Source organism: Haemaphysalis longicornis, unplaced genomic scaffold (genome assembly GCF_048455015.1).
Source record: "Haemaphysalis longicornis isolate Haplotype H1 unplaced genomic scaffold, Haemaphysalis longicornis Haplotype H1 scaffold_2, whole genome shotgun sequence".
NCBI classification, from domain to species: Eukaryota; Metazoa; Arthropoda; class Arachnida; order Ixodida; family Ixodidae; genus Haemaphysalis; species Haemaphysalis longicornis.
Genome location: NW_027526295.1, coordinates 147675545 through 147699149, shown reverse-complemented (window position 1 = coordinate 147699149; position 23605 = coordinate 147675545). Strand labels below are relative to the sequence as shown.

At 47.3% G+C, this 23605-nt stretch overlaps 1 protein-coding gene across 3 annotated transcripts in view; it reads right to left on the bottom strand.

Annotated features, from left to right (window-relative positions):
* The window catches only part of LOC144169291 (uncharacterized), a 183371-nt gene that overhangs the window by 153474 nt on the left and 6292 nt on the right, over positions 1-23605 (bottom strand). For all 3 annotated transcript variants that reach the window (XM_077698368.1, XM_077698370.1, XM_077698371.1), the window contains exons 4-6: positions 22354-22456; positions 18670-18939; positions 10556-10733 (exon numbers count right to left, since the gene is read on the bottom strand). In XM_077698368.1, the coding sequence (XP_077554494.1) occupies positions 10556-10733; positions 18670-18939; positions 22354-22456 (551 nt within the window). The remainder of the gene's footprint in view (positions 1-10555; positions 10734-18669; positions 18940-22353; positions 22457-23605) is intronic.

Genomic DNA, 23605 nt, shown 5'->3' with positions numbered 1-23605 from the left:
AACCAATTTCTTTGAGTCTCTCATGCACTGTCGGACAGCCATGGGGCTTGGCAACAGTGATATGGCCACTCGTGTCGTGTCTGCCATGGGCTGTCCTGTCACGAGCCATTACGCTTGCGGAGCTCAGGGGCGACAATCCGTTGTTAATTTCTCCCCATAGACTGCCACTGTAGGACGCAGCACGAGTTTGAACTGTGTACACACGCTTTTGGTCACACACGCTTTTGGTCACACACGCTATTGCGTGACCAAAAGCACCTTCACCAAATTGCCGTATTGACAGCCTTGAATGAAAAACAAGTCAAAATGGTTATCAGGTGGTCCCACCTTACTTTTGGAATATAGTACTAGCGTGAAAACTTGGTTTCCCAACTCAGAGGAGCTGGCCACTGTGGCTAAGCATATGTACACTCGCTCGTCTCGTGTATCACCTTCCTCTTCCTGCAAGTGAGGCTCTCAAACTCCCTGTGCACGGAAGGGAGTTTCCCCACAGGTATGCGGGGGAATCAGCAAGTGCGCCTTAGACCCGCACATTTACGGATGTTGCTCAGCCAGTGTTGAGCATTGGCCTAATGATCACGCAAGGGATTGCATTTGACTTCAAGCAATGCTGCAGTGCCTCAACTGCCCTGTTAGTCGATTGGCAGGAGGAGATGTGCCAAGAGAAGCCCATCGTGGATGCACCCGTATTGGACTGCACTGTTTTTGTGGCAATGAAGGGGGCCACATACCATACAAACTGTACCCGCCCACCCATGCAGTTGGGGTATGCAACACACCAGGCAAATAGGAAAGCATGCTCGGCCAAAGTAATTTTGACACCCTCTGTAAGCCACCCAGATTGTCCTGCTGGCGTGCCTGCAGTGTTCATCCCTAGAGCCACTAGATGAGCTTAAACGCAGCTTATTTAGTGGCTCTATTCATCACTACTGTCATTGTGGGCCAGAAATTTCTGGCATTGTTGGACACAGGACAACGTGCTCCTTTAATCAGGGATGAAATGTTGACCCTGTTACAACAAAATTCTGTTCAGCAGAGGGTGTTTAGAGCTGTTTCCAGCCTTGCCAGAGGTGTTGTGCCGCATAGGTGCCGCCGAAAGGTACTAGACAGTTCGGTGGGATGGGCGTACAAGGAGATTTTTCTTGGCCCACCTGCCACGGCCGAGTGTCCCTGTGACTCTCGGTTGCGATATTTTTCGGCTGCCCAGTATCATGACTAATATTGTGAATGGTGGCTATAGAACCGCATTTATGCTCCTTCACTGTTGAGACTCGTGGTACTCCCTTTCTTTGCTAGCTCGCCTGTGCCAACCCCGGACGACTTTTGCTATTGTGAAGGAAGCTTCAATTCTGTGCAAGGGGCCGCATGCCAGGGAATTTTTTTGGCCAACGGAAGTCACTGCATCTAGTTTCTTGTGTAGTAAGCACGGGGCTGAGAGGGATGAGGTATTTGATTCGTTTATCTCTGATGTGGTTGGACTGGAGTGGAAGGAGAATATCGATTTGCAAAGCTTTCTGCCGATCTGCACAGTTGCACCGATCTGGTACACCACAGGATCAAGACAGGAGATGTGCTTCTTATGACCTCAAGCCGACTGGCCATGCCAAGTGGCGGTGCGCTGGACAAGTTGCTTGTGATCAAAGTTGTGCGGCGCTCAGGCAGACCCAGGGCATCCCCTGGTGTCTCGGTAGAGAAAAACGATGACAGTTTTCGCTCCTGCGTCAACTACCGTACGCTAAATGTACTCACTCGGAAAGATGCTTACTTGCTGCCTGCAATTGAGTTGATACAGGGGAACTTGCGATCAGCAACATATGAGGCATCCAAACAGAGCTAGAACTCAGGTCAAGGCGCAGTTCACCTGTCACCAAAGACTTTTTGCGAAAGCAAAACCAAATTCAACTTCTTGGGTTCATGCAGAGTTACAGCTCCACCAAACCAAATGGCAGGGAAGCTCTGAGCTGTCCTAGACTTTCCTGCGTCCACAGATATCAGTGGCCCTGTATATCTGTACCACTTTCCACGAATGGCCACTTTCTATTCGTCATTTGTTTCACTGTGTGTTAAATACCAGGGTCCTCTAACGTTGCTGTTGGAGGGGGAATCTGTTGAACGCCATTAGGGCCCTGAGCAGGAATGTGCATTTCACATCCAGTCACGTGCTATTGATGAGACAGCGCATCTCAGGCTGCTCAACCTGAACCAGGAGTTTCTCAGCCACACTGAAGCAAGCGACCTGAGATTGGGGCTGTCCTCCTCCAGGAAAACGACAGTGTGCTGCACCCACTGGCTTCTGCCAGCAAATCCCTTCTCCCCACAGAAAAGAACTACACAGTTTTGGAGAAAGAGTGCCGCACTTTCATGTATGTGGTGCGGAAATTCGATCATTATTCACACGCGACCAAATTTGTGGTGCAAACAGACCACAGTGCACTCACTTGGCTTATGCGACTCCGAGAGCCCTAGAAGACTGTTGGTACACCACGCCCTTCTCCATACAGCCTTACAATTTTTTCGTGAAGTATTGGAAGAGGAGAACCAACATGGTCATCAATGTGCTTTCGTGCACCCTGCTCTTCATCTTGGCTGATGCCAGCAACAATGCTTCACATGCAAATGCAGGCAGCCGTGGCGAAGCCCATTTTCGGACTATTGTGCACAACAGTGCAGGAAAATGTCATTGGTGCACTGTCACCACCTGCAGCTAGTCTGGGGTCCTCTTTTGTGGAGGCCAGCGCAACTTATACCCCGAAGAGCAAACCTGTTCGCATCTTGCCCCGCACCGATAACACCGAACTTGCTGCTTTTGCCCGGTGTGTCTAAGCTGGCATGCCAGCAACGTTTGTGTGCCAAGGGGGTCGCCCAAATCTAAATGGCCCTGTGCCCTGACGCAGGAGGTTCAGGCAAAAGATTGGTCTCCAACTAAGGGTAGACCTGGATCACATCCAGCAGGGAAGCGCTTTTCCAGGACCAGCAGTACTGTTCTTTTAGTGTGCAGCACTTTGGCTCCCACTAGTGCAGTTTGAAAACGGTGTTGACCTCGTTACCGAGTGAACGAAGGAAGAACAGTAGACAGAAAGAAATTGGAGGAAAGTGTGGTGAAAGTGTGTGGGGGAAGGCGGTATGCCAAAGCGACACGAGATACTGAATGACGCATGGTGAAAGTGCAAGGGGGAGGCAGTGAGACATGCTGGGCGGTGGTGACGCACTGCGATGACACGTTCACTTCCTGAGATGCTGTTCGCGGTCCCTTTCTGAGACACAGATTGCGATCACTTCCCGAGACGCAGTTTACGCTGCCAACGCAGAGGCTTACCATCGCTGATATTTGCATGGGAGGTTCAAACACGATTTACAACAACATACTCGGCAGCGGTGATGCGCTGCGAGATAACAGCAAAGTAGCACGCGCCACCGTGCGTTCGCTCATCCTGCAAACACTTTCTGAGACGCAGCAGCTATGTGCTGTAACCGAGGAGACTGCAGTTCGCGCTGCGCACAAATTTCGCATTAGGGAGTATAGTAATCATCGGCATTTTTTGCCAAAAAGTTCTCAGCCACCTCCAGGTGGTGGAGCACCATGACGCTCCTGAGGATACTCTGAAGATACTCCCTAAGGATACTCCCCTGCTACAACATGGTAATCTTGTGCTGAATATGCTGCTACTGACGATGAGGCCGTTGACCCATTCCAGGTCGTAATCCCAAAATGTCCGAGATGCACACTACTATGTTATGTACATGAAAAACCACTGGCCGAGCATGTGAATGCATTGAAATTCTTTTCAAAAATCAGTCGCACTCTCACCTAGGGCGGTATTGTCGTAATTGTCCGTTTTGAGAACGTCCGTTTTTCGTCCCTTTCATCGTGACGTACTTCCAGTTATTAAGCAGAGGGGACATTGATAACAACGTAACTATTTTTGCAAACACACTTTAACAAACTGAAACCATGTAAAACTATCTTTCGTGTGTTTATTTGAACGCGTTTTGAAAATCTAACCACGATGCCGCGATGAGATTTTTTTGTGACGATGTTGAAAGCTGTAACCGCAAGAGGACGAACGTCCAAAGATGGCAGTTGCAGCCAGCTGTTTCCTTTGACAGTAAAGTTTTTTTTTTTTTTTTTTTGCACTTGGTCTCCCTTTAAAGATCAGTGACAATGACCGCGCATCAAAATAATCCTCCCGTTACGTATCTAGGCATGGATGCACTTTCGGCATGCTGACGTGATCTTTTCTGGTTTGATCGTTTTGCCGTTGACATTTTTGTTGTGCTCTACAAGTGAAAAAATTTGTAAGTGGTGAGGATCTTCGTTTCTTGACGATGTGCCTGTTGCGCGTGAAACCTGCGAACGCTAAACTGGTATGTTTAATCGTTAAGTATCAATAAACGGTTGTACATGTCATGCCGGGTACTTGTGTAATCGTGGTCGTCTGCGCGACATCTATTGAGCTTGCAGAGGACCGTTCATTTCACTGCGTGATGGCGACAGCGTGGATATACTCTGGCTCACGGAGGGAGCTGCGACAGTGAGATTGTTTGCCAACTCGCGATCACTGAGTGAAAGCCTCCGGTAGTGAAGAAACAAAGGGCGCATATCACATGGTCCTCGACACTGAGCCCGTGCTGCAGCTGGCCAAGTTCGTCCCAGACCTCGAAGCAAAGTGATCTTCGAGAGGTGTAAATGCTTCTGTAGGCATTTTGAACGTGTCTACATTACCCCTCGACCACCTGTTCCGCCGGCTAGCCAACAACAAGGCGATAACTGGAAAATTCACGATTGACCTTCATCTTTTCGAAATTCAAATCACCTGCTCCGAGGAGCCTTGCATTACGTCACATACGGTTGTTCGCTTTTAGCTAATCAAGACTCGCTCAAAAGGGACACTTCTGAAATGGACACAAAAGGGACCAAACATGAGAATTCCACCCCTGGTGTGGCATAAGGTGGGACACTTTTCACTACAGCTGGTCTTCTCATGTTCATCAGCCCATCAAATGGTGTGGTGGCCGTCCAATGGGGCTGATGACGCCGATCGACAGCCAGCGGCTATGGCAAATATCTGCCTGCAACTTGACGGCAGCTTTTCCCAGAGACAAGCATGGCTATCAGCACTTGTTGGTAGTGATAAATCACTTTACAAAATGGGTGGAATTGTTTCCACTGCATGAAGGTGACAGCCTAAGCTGTGCTGAATAACTTAAATGGAGGTATACGTATCTATTCCTGCACTTAGGCTTTCTCGGGTGTTGAATTACAAACAATGCCTCCTATTGCACTGCCCGGCTGTTTCATAAGATGAGTTCATCGCTTCAGATTGGCCATCTCCCCATGTAGCCCTACCACCCCCAGTCTAATCTGACATACCGCTGGTTTACAGCATGAAATCAATGACCTAAGCTTTTGCTGTGAGCCAAGAGGATTAGCCCAACCACAAAAACGTGCTCGTGTTCGTAGTTTGGACATCTCAGAGCCACACTACAGGGTTCTCACTCGTATCTCATACTTTTGGGAGACACCTGGCCAACCTGCTGACAATTGCCACGCAGCACTAGAATAGGGTAGACAACGTGCCCATCGTTTATTCCTTGTGCACGTCGAAACTTTGCGACTTGCTGACCCTTGCCCTTGATAGGGCGTGGAAAACATTCGTGTAGCTCGAGCCCAGCAAAAGGCCCAGCCCGACAAGAGTCACCATAACATCTCCTATCAGGCTGTGACCTTGTGCTTAAACGCAACCATGCACTAGCGGCACCGGCAAAGGGTTTTCCGGTGCAGTCCTAAGTGGGTGGGGCCATAGAGTTTCATACAATAACAACTAGAGAGGAATTTGGCGCTTTGATCGTACGCCTCAATGGGCATGATGGTTAGTTCTGGATTCGGATTGGCGCTCGATGGCTTGTGGAACTTGCTATGGATTTCAGGCAGTTTCGTTTTCATTTTTGATTTACAAGTACGCATTTGCCAACACGGGGTGTTGGGAGAAGCGATCAAAAATACGTTTCTCCTTGAACTGCATGCCTCGTGTGCACTGACGCCGCCCTGAGTGGAATGTTTTATAACCAGAGTGGCGAATTGGGCGGGTTATCAATTCATTGCCGCACAGCGAGCACGAAAACATAAATGATGGCACTCTGTGCAGTGTTGCGACCGTTGTCATCCCACCGCTGACAACCCGTTTGCTGTGTACGGGAAGGCCGACCCGAGCCGAGCTCCGTCGCCTCCGACATACGTTTGATAGCGTGGTGTAAAGCGAGCGGCCAGCTGCTGTTGCAGCCGTGAAGTCCAGAAGCCGTAGGCTAATGTAACTGTTTACTTCATATAGCGAGAGATGAGCCGAAGCCAAAGAACAATGCCCCGACGGGCGAGGTTACAGTACAGGACTCGAGCAGAGTGACAACATGGATTCACTGCTCAAACAAGGATGAGTTATAGTGCTTGGAGGGGTCGTATTCTAACCCAAAGTGCTAACGATCAAAACAAGCGTTCCCTCTAGATTGTGCACATGCCACAAACGTCACAAACACACATAACACTCTTTCCAGAGTTCGTGAGCAGTCGGTAGCAGCGGCGCACGCTGAGTCTGAGAGAGGGGAGAGAGGAGGACTCCGCTGCGAACGCGGGGCTTTCGTGTCCTTGGGCAAGTCTCGACGCGCCTCGCCGGCAACTGTCGAAGTTTGAAACGCGCCGAAAGTGAAGCATCCGACTCGGGCTTGTCGAAACGTGAAAACATGAGTCACCGACACGGTGGGGCTTGTCTGAAAAGCGCACGTAGTGGAGGCTTCGCCGCACAGCCGAGGAGTATTGAAACGAAGCCCAATGGTGGGCTCAATCGTAACAGCGGCAAAGTTGTCTGCGAATTAGGAGTTGCGGCGCTGCTCATTCAGCAGAGCAATGTATTGTCAAAGCTGACGACGGTTGCGAATCGCTTGGAACAGCCACACCTTTCGTGCGAACGCCGGCTCCTACGGCGTAGAACAGCAGCACCGGTGGCTAATAGGAACGCAGCTTGATGAATGTCACTAATTCAGGCAAGAATAATTTCTCCAAATGTAATCGGTTTCTTTTTTTCATGAGCACAAAACTTTTCTTAGTATTACAAGCTACAAGCGCTGAAACTTTTATACAAATAGTTTTTAAAGAAGTCTCAGTCCTGCTGTAGCTGGCGGCAAATGGCAAACCTGCTCTACAAACCTCGATTGATTGATTGATTGATTGTAGGGTTTAACGCGCCGACGCAACGCAGGCGATGAGGCGCGCCGTAGTGGAGGGCTCCGGATTAATTTTGACCACCTGGGGATCTTTATCGTGCGCCGAAATCTCGTACACACGGGCGTTTTTGCGTTTTTGCCGCGGCCGGGAATCGAACCCGCGACCTTGTGCGCAGCAGCGCAACGCCTTAGCCACTGAGCCACCGCGGCGGGTCTCTACAAACCTCCTCGAATCCGCGTCTGCTGTTTATTTAAACGCGCAGTTTTATTTCATACAAAACCAGTTTTTGGTCACTAACTTTCTTGTTCGTCATGTAATTTACAAACGGAGAACCGGGCAATAAGAGTTTTTTGTCAAAAAACACTGCGCAGTCATAGGTCCGTTTTGATCCTACACAATCCGGTTCCAGAACTACCCATCATTCCCATTGAAGCGTAAGCGCAGCTGCCATGTTCGCATTGACACTAGCGCCAGTTTCCCCTATAGTTATTTGTATGAAACTCTATGAGTGGGGCCTCACCAAACGGAGAGACAGTTCTTTCTGCTCATCCATGAGTTGAAGGATCCCCAAAATAGGGAAACCAGTGGCTGGCCCCGTTCACACTGCCGACTTGAAACCCCACCACTACACTCCACCAGAGTTGAATCCGGGGTCTAATGACCTCCCTCTAGGGCAACCAAGCACATCCAGTGAGTCAAACCGTTTTTGGACTCTGCATACGTACAACCTCTACCAACATTCACCACTGCAAGGTCACCCAGCCTGACTCCAAGACTTTCCCATTTAAGAACCCTGCATGGGCACATCAATCTTTGCTAACAAGTTTTCGTCTGTGGCGTTCCCAAGTGAGCCAGTTGGATCGCGTATGCCTCCAGCCCGTTATGATTGATTCATCGATTGTAGGGTTTAACAGGCCGACGCAGCGCAGGTGATGAGATGCACCGTGGCGGAGGGCTCAGAATTAATTTTGACCACCTGGGGATCTTTAACGTGCGCCGAAATCTCGTACACATGGGCGTTCTTGCTTTTCAGATCCATCAGAAAAGCGGCCGCCACGGCCAGGAATGGAACCCGCGACCTCGTGCTCAGCAGCACAATGCCTTAGCCACTGAGCCACCGCGGCGGGTTCCAGCCCGTTGTGAGAGTGACAAAGTGCTTACTTTTAATACAGTTGTACAAAGAAGTGTCTCATTCCAATTGTTTAGCTGCCAGCCTTCTGTGGGTAGCATCATGTATAAAGACAGATTTAATGGAAACACTGTAGGCAAAAGAATGTGCTACTCATTTTTCTTCCTCACACTCTTAGGAGCAAAGTTTTGCCAGTTCGAGCTAGGCTTGGCAAATGTGTTGTTTCTTTGTCTTCATGGACCTATTTAACTCATTTGTAATTATTAAGGAGCAAGATTGAAACAGCGTTTTGAACCCTTGAAAGCTACGCAGCGCGAGTCAATTTATCAATGCACCACCCACTTTCGCCTGCTACTGTGACAAAAATGTTTCAGCAAGACACTTTGTTTGCGACATGTGACAATGTACGATGCACCTAAACTTTTACACTCTTCAAAGTTTAGGACCGTTGTGGAAGCTCAGGCAGTGCAGCTGCAGTCTGGTGGGGTTTATTTTTTCATTTTTGTGTTGGTTTCCCCACATCAACAGGATTCAAGCTGGTGGAGGGTTACAGCTGTCTTGAGTGGACAAATCAAGTCATTTTAATTTTCCCTTGGCTTTTTTGCATCATGTCGCCAGTGCCTTTCGGCCCCCGATGTTTCACCTTTTCTGTGGAGGATAAGGGGAGAAGCTGGACGTTAGTTTTTTTCTTGGATGTTCCCAAAATGTCCTTTATTTTCTTTTGGCATTTTCACTTCATGCCACCAGTTGCCTCGCGGCCTCAACATTCATCTACCTCGCGTCACATGTTAGCTCATACTTGAGCGTTCTTAGAATGCCCAGGGTAGTTTTCAGTTTTTTATCCATTGTTTCTCTGTGGGTATTTCATTTTGTGCATGCTGTGGGGGAATGTTTATCTGTTGTGTCTTTCGTTGTGCTTGTTTGCTGGCTATCTTACCTGTAAAAATATTTTTGCAAGTGAAATGTGCTGAGACTGTTTCTACAGTTTATTATTTTTTCAGGTGTCCTTGGCCTGACCAAAGTGCCCCATGTGAATGCATGAGTGCCAACAGGGACAAATTGTGCTCCCTGTACGTCTTCTTGTGGCGTAATGAAGCGATTGTGGCTGTTGGGCCACCTACCATTGACTGAACAGTACATTTCACGAGTGATTTGTGTTTTATTGAGTGAGCAAGCTATCGTATGATGCTTCAGCTCTGTGTTTGGAACTCTCCACAGGCAGCAAAGTTGACATCAGGGCCCTGAAATTACCCTCTCCTTGAAAAAAATTGGTGGGTAAAGGGGGGGGGGGGCTGGAAAGCTGAGCTGCCTTGGGAGTTAGCGACGTCAACTTTCTGCAGCCCGGTTTCAAGGTTCAAACATGGCTGGATCGGCCCAGGCTGTCAAACACAGGGTAAGCAAGTTCCACTTGCAAACGAAGCACCCTTTTCGAAGCCTGAAACTGGGCTGTCGTCATCCGTGCCCCACCATGCATCGACACCTAATTCGCGCTCCAGACGGCGAGTTCACGAAGCCAGTTGCCGTGGGTTCTAGCATGTGCTAAGGCCGTCCACTCTGGGAGAAATGAGAAAGCCTGCAGACAAAACGATCCGGACCTGCCAGTGATGGAGAACTTCCAGCGGCAAGCTCAGAAACCCATGTGAGGTGCAACAGCCGGCTCTCCGACGAAGGGAGAAGGGCTGCCAGCTCTGCTGTTTTTCTAGCCTTCCACCACCACTGCAAGCTGCGCCAATCTTTTTTTTTTCAGTCTTCGGCTTTTACAGAGCGACCGCTGTTGTTCCCATTCATGTGAGAGAACAGAACGTGCCCTGTCAGTCCCTTTTTACATGCCCTGACCCCCTGACTTTGCACTCCTTGCATGTGCAGGTGATTGGAGTTGATACTGGTTACCCGGTCAGTTTTGGTCTTTGCTGGCTACAGCCAGAGTTGACTACCATACAGAGCTCTGATGTCTTGCACCGTTATAACTGGTGTCGAGTGCCTGCGCTGCCCGGATAGGTCAAGGTAGCAGCCGGTAAGTGCTCTGTAACGGTTACGTCTTTCTTCCCCCCTCACATTGATTGCACACGCTTGGGGAGAGCCATCCCTGCCCGACGGCTTGGATAACTTGAACCCACTGTGGGCATCTCTGCAGATTGGGGTGTACGCACCGTGTCCGATACGAGAAGTAAAGTGGGGAAAGAGTGAGCAGAGGGGTGGAGGTAACTCACGGGGGGGTGTTCCGAGGCGCGTTTCCTGCACTGGGGGTGGAGGTGGAGGGGGCAGGGAGTGGTTGATGAAGGAGAAGGGCTGGCTCTTGACCACCGTCAGGATCACGTGGTCGCCCGTGTTCTTCAGCGTCGCCACCGCTTCCTCGTGGGTCACGTTCTCCAGGTTCACGTCACCCACCTGTACACCATGCAGCACCGAGCAGTAAGTCACCCAACCACCACGGTCGCTAAAAGAGTACTAGCAAAGCTTATACATTGAAGGCGACCCAGGCTAAATAAAGAACAGCTTCGGTGGAAAAAGCAAGAAGAAAAAAAAGTGACAGGAAGAGGAATTGAATGGCTTCTATGGGCCACACAAAAATGTGCTTCCACCGGTACAAGCAGAAGCGGAGTCATTCAAGTAACATTAAATACTGCATCTGCCACACATGCATACCTTCAGTTAATCTGGCATATGTTTTTGCAGAAAACAGCCACAAATTTCACAGCAGGCAACACACAGGGGTGGAAGTGGGCCTGTGCCTTTCAAAGCAGTTCAGTGGGCAGAAATAATGCTGTTTTGAAGCAGCTTTTGAGCATAAAAGGGGAGTTTTGGAGCAGTACAAGTCTTTCTGGGAGCAGATTTCTAGAGCCAAACATCATTAGCTTGCAATTTTTTTATTTCTTGTAAACACAAAAAATTCAAATTGCTCTTGTTAGGGTTGAAGATAGGTGCCAGGTTGTCAGAAGTTTCCGTCGCGCTAGTGTCATCTCATCCTGTTCGACACGGCACGGCGGCATTTACCTTTTGGAATGGCAAGTGCACTCGCGGTAAGATAAAATGGTAAAGGTCCGCTTAAACAGCAAAATTATATAATTTTTTACATTTGGCACAAAGCGGTAAGATGTAAGCGACTGCTGTTGACGATGCATGCATCAAGGTGCAGCGCGCGGTGCAGTGAAGCCGCATTTAGGGGCAAAGTCTGCCTACTGCCTGCACCCCAGGTTCACTCCCAAGTCCCGGGAAACCACGCCACCATTTCGAGACCAGGAAATGGTGACAAGTGACTCAGCGCGTTAGTCCTCTAGGAAGTCAGCCGGAGCGCCATCGTCATAAATGACAACAGAACAAATCAGTCCCCACTGTTCCCTGTGAAATGCGACTGGCCTAAATGTCCTCCCACTTTGCGGCATCGCTTGGGAGCAGCTTCAGGGTATTACTGCCTTTTGGAGTAGGATGGAGCAGGAAAAGTGGATTGGCGCAGCGTGGCACAAATGGCGCAGTACTTCCACCCCTGAACACATAATTTGGGAGATAAACGTCCTCACAAACCCACACAGTATGATTTACACATTTAGGGTGGCTGCCAGTTGAACAGCAAAGTGCCATGTGAACAACAAACACACTTGATTGTTTGCTCTATAAAAAACAAAACAAAACAAAAAACAGGAAGACCATTCCCTGTCATGTAGATAGCTCACTAATGTCACTGTGGCTGCCATGTTGGTGCATGCGCATGGGCTGAACAAGGCTGTAATCTTATATACCACTCTCATCTCAAACAAGCAGCGAAAGCTGAGATTGGCACCATGACTACTATAACAGTGTGCACAGATGAAGGACAAAGAAAGAAGAAACAGGGTAAGTGCTGTCCTGCGGCTCTTGTCTATGCGCACTGTTAGTAGCCATGCACCAATGCCAACTTGCTCGGTTGTACATTCTGTAGCAGTGCGCTAGAAAGGGCTGTGGTGATGTGATGTGCAAGCCGTGTATACTAGAGGCTTTATGCTTTCTGAAAGTGACGGTGTATTAGCCATTGCGAATGTTCCCCATGTCTGTGCTGGTGGCAAATGCAAAATAAAATGCATCGGACGCGTGTAAACTCAAGTTGCTTAATTTTTTGAAAAACCGCATATAGTACATGGCGTGTTTCCCATAACCAGAGCCAAGCATTAGAGTTACAGATTAGAGTAACACTGTCATGACTGCAGCTTTTCAGTGCCAGCAAAAGACCACAGTAGGTGCAAGCAGAGTCCTTCAATGCTTTTCTGGTCATTAAACTTTGCCGTCACGCTATGGGAGAGCATCGTGCACTGTCCAAGGAGGCCGCGCCACTGTGCTGTCGCTGATCGTAGGGCAGCGGGAAAGTGGTCAGAGGGCAGTAAAGCGCAGCATTAGCACGGCTCATTTGCTTTGCCTGTCGTGTACCACTAAAATGAACCAATTATTTTATGAGTACTGAAAAGTGTTCTGTGTTCTGTGAACGGTCACGCTGTTAACTAGCTGCGTTCCCGGCTGCCACTCTGGAAGCAAAGGAAACGATGAGAAAGCGTTGCTATTTCACTTTCCTGCTGTCGTTAAGCTGTGCGCAAGATGAAACATGCCATTCCCCGGAAAGAAGTTCACGGATTTAGTTTTGACTCACCGCACACGAGTGTGTGTGAAAAACACTTAGATGCTTCAGACATTGTTCGATTTGACGAGTGCATCAAAAATGGAGACGTCGAGTGCAGAGAGTGCCTTGAGATGCCGGCAGAATGCCTCTCTAGTTATCGCAATAATAATTACCGCAACAGAGCATGCAAAGCGCGGGTGCAATCTGAGGTTAAGCTCACTGCAAGGTCATTCCTGGAGCCAGATATGAATAGAGAAAGGTACGCCGCCCCTTCTGAGGAAGTTGCATAGTCCAAGGTACGCAGTGAAGTTCAAATTCGTTATGGGTCTAGAGTGTCGCCATGACAACGGAGATATGCGACGAGGGAGTACCAGCTCCCTTTGTAATTCGCGCGCCATGTTGACAATGACAGGAATTTTGTCAGCGTTGGTCATAATAGGCATACATCGCATGGACAATACCACTGAAGGTCTCTGACAATACCTTAGAGAGGCCGCCCGAGGGTCGATGGAGAGCACTCTGAGTTGTTTTTAGTTGGTTGGATTTTATTATTGGTGTGCTTGTGTTTTGACGAATTCCTTGGAGTTTTACGTGAGAGTAAGAGTGTGGATTACGTGATTGTTTGTGTACAAATCTTTGGTTGTTGTTGATGCAGCCAATCATCAACCCAGTGTGCATTAGTTAGCTGCGGGAATCAATAAAAGTATTTAAAAGGTCGTTCCCTTATATACTTTACATTCCACACACCCACTTTGTTTCTGACGAAAAACCACTGGTACTAGTGAGAGTAATCTTCGTTTCACAGTATTCAGTAATTACAAGAGTTTACCGCGCTTTTAAGAAGCACATGCACTGACAACTCACTGCATCTCTTGTTCGCGACTAAGAAAAGCATTTAGAAGCTGAACCTGAGGAGGCCGCAAAGGAACAACTTCCCAGCCGTACAGAGTTTCCTTTTGTACAGTAGAAATGTCTCCTCTGCTTTTCGCACGGGGCTCAGTCCCAACAGGCGGGCGGAAATAATTTTGCATATGACTCAGTATATTCACCTCCCGCCAAGTTAAAAAAAAAATGTTTGGAACCCCAGCGCCTATGAATACCAGCATGGAACACACTGAACAAGCCACTTAGACTTTCACGTGCAGAAATTTTCCTTGGAACCGAACAGTACCATTTACAGAGCTTCCACAACCGTGCCACGGTCATGCTGTGAAATCAATTCTCAAGGTTCCAAGATATTTGCTGGGCAAGGCTACGAGAAGTGCAGTGGTCAAGGGTCGCAGAAGGATGTAAGCTATCACAGAACTTAACACATGCTAAATCTCCTATGCACGATCACTGCTGGGAACATCCGTCGATCATTTTGAGTGGGCAATCCGCCTTATACGGATTCCCCATACTGCTGCAGTTACAAGACCTTCCTCCAGGCTTCGCTTTGTAGCATCCTTGGGGGGCATAGCTACCAAGAGCGTGTTTCTATGGAAAAAATTAAAGCCGTTCCACTCGATGTAAAACCTGTCAGAAGTGCAAATCAGTGATTTGCCATAATGGGCTGTAGTGCCATTATCCGCTCACTGCTACTACCCAATGCAATTCAAATTTCCCGCCTTTGCAGTGCTCGCACGCCCCATGCCTAAAACAGTGACAGCGGGAGTTCTGTTCTTTTAGATGGGAAGCATCTCATACTCGGGGCTGTGTCCCTCCCTCCCTTGTTGTTGTCCGCCGTCCGCACTCTACTGCGCATGCGCGTCTCTTCAGCCCCGTCAGCGTTTGGCCTGACGTCAGCGCAGTCCACTGTAAAAAGAAATAGTTAGGCGGAGCCCGGTTTCGATCCCACGACTCTCTGGCCGCAACGGGAGGTACATGGCGCTCTTCCCACTGTGCTACAAACCGGGACGGGAGCATGTGCTACGAACGCGCCTTTTGTCCTTCACTCATTCAAACTACGTCAAGAAGCTACTGGTACAACGAAGGCACGTGAAGCTGAACGTCAACAGAAACGACGAACTGAAAACTTTAGAGGAGGATGTTGAATTTCTCGTGGGAAAGCTGTGGCGGGAAGCGCCACGCGCCTTGCAGCTCCACCAGAGAAGAGGATGAAGAGGGCGGGCAGCGGGGTAGGAGCGTGAGCACGCAATAAAGAAAGGCGAGAACCAGGAGGTGTTTGATCAGGTAACGCGGGTGTCGGTCTCTTCGCTGTCTCTACATGGGGGTTCACACTACAATCCCATTCGTGCTCCGATAAATGAAACAACATAACGGCAACACAATGGAACCTACACGGAGCCCCCATGATGCTTCGCATCCTCCTCATGGTTCCCCACGGGAAGATGGTGCAATTTTTGTGCTCACTTTTCCTCATGCACGTACCGGCATTGCACTGCCACTTTTTTTCACTTACTATATCGCAAAACCAACACAACGAGCGTTTCTAACTAAATGAACGCGGGTGCTGCCGATTAATTACGTATATTTTGCCTCAAATATCATCATCGTCATCATCACCAGCCTATCTACGCCCACAGCAGGGCAAAGGCCTCTCCCATTAATCTCCAATTACCCAGGTCCTGCATTAACTGCTGCCAATTTATCCCCGCAAACATCTTGGTCTCATCTGCCCATCTAACTTTCTGCCACCCCCTGAAACACTTGCCTTCTCAAGGGATCCACTCTGTTACCCTTAGTGACCAACTGTTATCTTGCCTTCGCATTACATGCCCTGCACACGTCCATTTCTTCTTCTTAATTTCTACTAATATGTCCTTAGCACGCGTTTGTTCCCTAACCCACTCCACTCTTTTCTTGTCCCTTAAATCATCTTCCGTTCCATCGCGCGCTGAGTCGTCCTCAATTTAAGTTGAACCCTTCTAGTGAGCCTCCAAGTTTCTGCCCCAAGTTTCTGCCTTAAATGTACCAGCAGTTTTCTTTGTGATAAACAACGGGGAGATGTATGAGATGTGCCAGCGGTTTGCGAATTTCGAACGCTTATGACTATATAAACCGCTTGTCTTTCGAAGCCTCTGGGTTACGCTGCGACGACGGAACGCCGTGTGGCTCTACTTGGGTCCAGCGAGCGAGCTACGATGACAAAATGAGCCCATAAAGTGCTCTGCCCTTAAAAGTGCCACCCAAAGTGGGTGCACATTCTGCCTCCGTATCATGGCCCCACACACGGGGGACGCCGTGGCCGCTGGGTGCCTTCTGATCGGCGGCGGCGCCCTTGTTTCCAAACGAAACTTGCGCAGGAGTTGCATGACGAGAAAAGCATTGAAGTACTCTGGTAGTAGTATTCACAAGGCAATCAACAGAGCAATCATCAATGAATACTACCTGTAGATGTGCAATGACTGCTGCCTTGAAATACTACTGACATATAAATGTAGAGAAAAGTAGTAGTGTCCTGCAAGATAATCTAAATAGATTTTTAGCACTACACTCAGTCTGCAAAAAAGAAAAGAGATAGAGAGGCCCTCAGCAAAGTTATGCAGCAAAAACGTCTTTAACCTCATGCTCTTTCCTTCATTTCAGATGTGGCCTACTCCAGCTACAACCAGTGATTCTCTGGTTGAATCTTCAATATTTTTTATAATAAAATTTGACTGCATTAGTAGAGACATACACTATTGATTGGAAACTTCCAACTGCTAAAGTTGACTAAAAAAAGTGCTTATGTAAAAGACTTTTCAAAGAAGGCATAAAAGCACTCTTCACAGTAACCAACCGCTTCTCTGGGCAGTCGTACGTTAAAAGTTGCTTAAATAATATTTAATCACTTATGTTGGCTGCAATCTCAGAGAATTACCTTTCTTTCATATTCACTATGGCTTTATAAAGATTTAATCTGTACTGTATGTACCCCACACCATACTTGAATTGATTACTTTACCATGGTATAAGAATGGAAAAACTTATGAAATTTCACAACATAAGTTGATTGTGTAGCTCACTGCTATTTGATCTCCAAATTATGTGCCCTAGAATTAAACTTTTTATTTGCCCTGTAAATGATCTGTGTCCCTTCGTGTCTATGCTACCATCTCTCATGCCAGAAGCTCCCACCGCGTCACTAAAAGCTCAGTGTCGAAGAAGCCAACATCTGACGACGTCTACAGACTAAGACGTATCCGCACTTAAGCCTATTACACGCCATCTACCAGGCCAGTTCCCCTCGAACAAATGCCCTCACAGGCCCGGTGAATACGGATCTCTCTACCACATAACATGGGCCTGCCTAAACACCCAATCTGCCCCTCCAATTCCCACTCCGCCCCCTGAGAAATGGAACGTTGCGCTGACCAGCTCGGACATGAACGAACAGCTTACGCTGATCACCAGGGCTCGAGCAACGGCGCAAGGCTCTGGTGGCTTAGACTAATGGCTCCACCACCTCAAGAAGCAAACAACGTTTGCTCTATACATCAATAAAAGTTATTCGTCCTTCTCCTACACAAGCAGTTCACAGCTGTTCGTCTTACTTCATATGTATTTTCCATTGTGCCGCAAGGCAGTGTACTCTTGCCCTTGCTGTTGATAAATTTCCGTACCTTGTACAATAACTTGCACACACTTGCAAATCGGACTGCGCAGCATAAACTCAACAGCTGGAATTTATATCACATATATGGCCTTCGGCCAACATTAGCCATCAACATGTTAGAATCCACGCACAATAGAGCAGCTAAATAGTTATGACTCATTTTGGTGTAACCAGACTTCGAAGTTCCATCACTTTGTTTTTTTACTTCGTAAACACATTCTCAGCCACCGGTTTTGAGCACTACTACCGTTTGAAATGTTCACACGCATGTGAAGACAAATAAACATTCTTGCTATTGATGCACCTTCAGTAACACTCAGCAATTTCTAAATTGACACCACCTTGAGTTAGATCTTACTGTGGAATGATGTTTCCAACATTATTGTTTCCATATCTGGTCAAGGAACATCTGTGCCATTTTGTAGGCAATTTCTGCCTTCAAATAATATGTAGTACAGAGTTTTATACTTCAGTTTAGTAGGGGGAAAATCTGTCACTACAGTCACACACCATTATAGGACTGCTCGAAAGTGTTTCATTCTTGCTTGGCCTGGCTTGTGACATGGCTTCTCATGGCTCCAGATTGACATTTTCCTTTTGATTTCTCTTCTTCATACCTGTGGCTCACAAGCAGTGCACTGTTCTCAATGTGCTGCTTCAGCGAGAAAGGGCTATTTACATACTTGTGAGATGATATGCTAGTTTCACCTGCCATTCTGTGTCGTGTACTTGTCCTGGGTTATTCTCCTTTTCTTCATCTAGTACCCTCTTTGCTCTTTACCACTGCATTTGCCTGAATGACCCATTGTTTTGCTTTGCATTCCCCTTACCAAATCCTCCCATTCAGGAAATGTAATAAAGGGAAATGAAGAATGAAATGAAAGCGTGTAAGCATGTGTAAGCGTGTGTTAACTAAACTGTGTATGAATCGAAGTAAGGCTTGTACTATATTGTACTGTACAGTGCTTGTACAGTCTTTTTTATGTTCTGTCATCCGCGTCTTTGCACTGTTCTTTCTAACGATGTGTATGAATGTAAAGACACATAAGCTATACTAGCAACTTGTCAGCAGCGAAAGTCGCTGGTAAAGATGGATCGACGCCCAACATCTGCTGGTACCTGGCCACTGCTTTGCACGCTCAACACCTAGGCAGACATGTAACAGGATGCAAATGCAGATATAAAAGGCCACCACTACTCACGGCCAGCAGCTTGTCGCCCACTTCGAGGCGTCGGTCGAGGCTGGCAGCGCCACCCTCCATGACCTTGGTGACGTAGATGCCGTTGTCGCCCGGCACGTGCTGGTTGCCGATGCCGCCGGCAATGCTGAAGCCCAGGCCCTTGTTGCCCTTGAGCAGCTCAATCTCCACCACTTGCGGGGGCGTGTGCTGCTGCTGCTGCTGGCTGACGGCTGCTGCCCCGACTGCCTGGGCTGATGAGGAGCCCACCGGGTACCGCTGACGCTTCACCAGCTGCGCAGTAAAGGGGGGGGGGGATTACCAAACATGCTCAAGCGACGCAACTGTTTCAGGGGAACCGGAACGACAACGTCATCACTCACTCAGAGCAGGGGCAAAATTCTGAGTTTGTCCATTTCAAACATGTCCATTTCACAATTTCAGTCGTGACGCAGGTGCACTTGCAAGTCCTCTGATCAATTACGTGCACAGAAGCCGACGGCTCGCCTAGTTTGGGCTGCATCACCCCTGATCTGCTGCTTTCAGCCAATCAGGGCCTGGCTGAAACAAACACTTTGAAGAAATAGACAACATTGAGAATTCCGCCCCAGCTCTCATGCAAAGGCAGCACTACTGGTCAGTCAGCTACAACGCTTTGAAAACGATGGTCGAACTTGCACCCCACAGGGAGGTCTTGTTGCAAGAGCCCCTCAAAGTAAAGATGTGCCATGTGCTGCGGAATAAGCAGCACAGAATAAGTGAAAACAACAAGCTCTGTGATGTGGAACGGTTTAGCAGCGAATTAATAATACCCCAGCTGGCACCGTCCTTCGTGAATCTGTCCGTGGTATCAACAAATACGCATTGTGGTAAAGGTGACTTTATGGAGTGCACTTGCTGCGAAGCCAACAATGTCTCCTGATGGAAATGATGGGCCTGTGCAGTGCAGCACATTTCAATTACTTGAACACCATATCAGCCATGCAAAATTCCAACGGTGTTCTTGGAATGAAATATAAGCTACATGCAAGCATGCTTGTTGGGGCGCATTCTATCACAATGAGGTAAATTATGACGTTTATGTTTGTTACTGTCTAGCTTTTGCGTCATTTATGACCAAGAACTAGTGCTGATTCACAAAGATATTTCAAACCTTATTCTTTACGTCTGTACCTTGATTGTTAAATCAAAACAAATTATGCCATACTAGATAAAGAACTTTCACAAGATGAGCCCATTTTACTGGAGATGCAATCACTGTTCAGTTTTCTCTGTTTTTAGCTTTAGACATTTGTACCTCCTGGAGCACCTTTCACCAACACTGTTGAGTGCTCTTCACAAAGTGTGCATATTTGTGCACTCTTCCATTTTTAACTCCCACGTCAGTTGGAGCACTGCAGAGGGTAGCACCACAGAGGGTCAAGGCTCACTGACAGGTCATCCGTTCACCGTTTGTGTCTTTCGCAGCGCTAAATCTTATTCCTGTAATATGAACCGACTCACCCGACAACACGTCTTACTGCATGTGCTTCCTAGGGTGCACATGCTCTAATTGATCACCGATACTGCTGCAACATCTGTTGCGCTTGCTACAAAGGTATCAGCCTATAATTACATTGGCTGAATGCTGAAAGCGAAAGGGGCTAAAAGCTAAATGCCTCTTGCGTGGAACATTTGCCTGAAGCAACGGTGCAGCATGAGCTGTATGTTCAATTTCAGAACCCTTTTGTTGGGAAGTTCATTATATTGCATCAGCTTAAGATTTACTCTGTCAGTTTAAGTGGTGAAGAGCTTGTCCGCAAAAGTAGACATATTTGTGTTGCCCGATGCTTACAGCTGAATGTGTTGTAGCCATGCTAGTTGCAGCTCAGTCTGGTGGTACGCAATCGCCAGCTTTTGTATTCCCTTTGCTTTCCTTGTATCTGGTGACCGCACAGTGAAGTTTTTGGGCGCCCATCGAAAACGAAAACATGGTGAATCCCAAAGTGCACCAGTTAGCAATGACCAGCAATTCTGGGAATAAGCGCAAAAAGGATGACACGTAAAATAGAAAACTATGACACATTGAAAACAGAGAAAACGTCGTAGAAAACATACAAAACGTCATAGAAAACGACGACACGTCGTCGTTTTCGTGCTTATTACCAGAATGTATCACCAACTCCCCCAACTTTCAATTGTGTTTAATGACCATTAATATGTTCAGACTTCTTTTTCAGTGGCGATGGGTGGCTTCCCCTCACCAGGACAGAAGAACAGCACTTAGGCAAGATGTGTTCTTGATTCCTTTAGACATGTCTATATTTTATAACGATGTGCAACAAGGGAGTTAAAAAGGTTAAACGAACAAAAATAAAACAGTACTTATAGGAGTTTTGACACACTTGCTGCTGACACAATGGTGTACATATGGTCCAGTAAAGCAATATTTCAGTAATCACCTCCTTTGAAAATCTTCTAAAAACAAAGAGTATTAACGGGGTTATCGTAAATCAAAAAGCACATTTTTCGCAGGGGCGCAGTTCTCTTCAGTTGATAATTTTCCTTGCTGTTGTTGCTGTGGCAGCGTTCACCTATGACATTGCCCATGATGCTCCGCTTCTCTGCACTGATGTCTCCAACCACTTCCGGCCTACACTTCGCTAACTGCTGTCTGCTATTGCACCATGGGCATAGGCGTGCGCAGAGTTCTCGATTAGGGGGGGGGGGGCAAAGTCTTAGCGCTGCCCCCCCCCCCCTCTTACATCAACTCCCGACTTCTTCCCACTGAAGGCCTAGCGGTCCGAACGCAGTGCAAAGAGGGATGTTCGTAAAATTTTTATTTCAATGCGATGGAATTGCAACACACAAAATATTTCTGAGCAGAAATTTTTGCTTTCATGTGTTACATTGGCAAGGTATGGGGCAAATTTGGCGCCCCCCTTCAGATGCTTAGGGGGGGCGGCCGCCCCCCTGCCCCACCTGCCCCCCCTGTGCGCATGCTTATGACCATGGGCACTGCTTTTGGTTGGGCTCTTCTGGCTTGCTTTGCTCAATTAAGCCTTTCCGGTCCAGACCAGAATGACCGGACCTTTTACTCATTTGTAAGAAACACCGCGAAACTTAACCTTGAACACCCAAGTCGGGTGCAAGCCGACAGCAGACCGCTACCGCCGTGTTTCTGTGTACAGCCGTGTCGGACAGGGCCGGACAAATGACCACAAGGGGTTAACAACATTTCGTTTTATTGTGTCCATGGATTCCACACTGCGTGTTGTTTCCGTTCTAAGCAGCGAGAAATGTGCCATGGGAAATACAGTAATCCCTCGTTAACTTCAAGTCCTAAAATCTGCTGAAAATTTCGACATCTGCGGAGCCTCGAGTTGAAGGAGGGCAGGTACATGGTGCCTAAGGCAGGCACGGCAAAAAAAGTTTCGATCTACTCAATATTTCGAGATATCCGAGTTCGAGTTAACGAAGGATTTCTGTATGTTCAAACCTTTCCCCCTAATTTTCTAAGACTAAATGGCGAGCACCAGAAAATGTGAGGTCATTCAGTGGGAAACCTAACGTGTATCCCAAACATTGTCGCAAGCACTGGACATAGAGGGTAAAAGCATATATACAAACACTGACTATTTCTTTGCAGGAAAGAATGAAAGAGCAGCCTGTTGCAACTGGTTTGGCACCAGTCTTGCAAGTAACGCAGGAAGACGCAGTCAGACTTACCAGGTGAACTGAGTTCCCCGCTCGCTTAAGGGCCTCGACCGCTATGGAATGTGGTACGTCTATGAGGTCGACGTCGTTGACTCGAAGGATGATGTCATTCACTCTGTGAAAAGCAAGAACATTCTCGTTCATTAACCACAGGGAGGGCGTAAGTGAGACCTGCTGCATTTTTATCGGCCAAAAAAACATAGACAGATATATGCTATATTATTTTTCAATGTCGCAAGTACTCCATTTTCATTTTCATTCTGAATGCGGACGGTGCTAGTGATGGTAGTCACAAGTTTCAAGATTAACGTGTGGCTTGTTTCTGGCCATGTTGAGAAGCGTCCACGATTGCTATAGAATGTGGCAAAAATAAAATGTAGCCTTTGAGAAAATTTCTAGGAGGCAACTTTGTCTGCAAAAGGAATTTGTAAAAAAAGGCACATTAACAATTTGTTGGTTCATTTGTAATAAGCCAGCCCAAATTTTTTTATTTACACTAGGTGCTGCCAAAATATTATGTCTTTAGTGCTGCAAAACTAAAAGAAACTAACTATATAAAGTGCATCTGAAGGTATATGGCACGTAAAAGGAAGCTGTTTTTGAAAAACTCCATTTTCTGGCAATCTATAGCAATGCCAATCAAATAATACTGCCAACCTGAATGTGGAACAGAACACTCATTTTATTTATTTTTTTTCACACAAAACAATTAAATTTCGGTGAAAAAATTTGCAGTTATAATTTTTTGAGTTCCCTGTAACAGTCGCAACTGACGTCACAAAGTTTCCCAAATGTGACTGGAAGTTGGTCAAAGGAATTGGCCAAACAAGTGAAAACGAAATGACAGAAAACTGAAATTGCAGGGGTGGAGCTACTCATTTAGGAACTTAAAACAAGCTCGCACAGCTACTTGGAGACCATCAGTGCTACAGCCAGCACTGAAAGCTAAGCTATAGTACCAAGAAATATACTTGCGAATGTGTAGGCCGCATCTTGCCCACCTAGTTTATGTATTGCGAAACGGATACATAACTGAAGGCTACCCTTGGCAGCAGTATGTTAAACTGGACGTGTGTATGATGGGGAATTTTGACAAACAGGCTGCCCTGATAAATTTTAAAGGTGTCGGCACACATTTCTCAACAAAACTTTTATTCCCAAGCTTTTATTAACCATTTTATGCATAGCAGCTCTCAACACTTTTCTGAAGTCTACCACTACAGTCACAATTAGATTACTTCTTCATAGATGTCTACAAAATTCT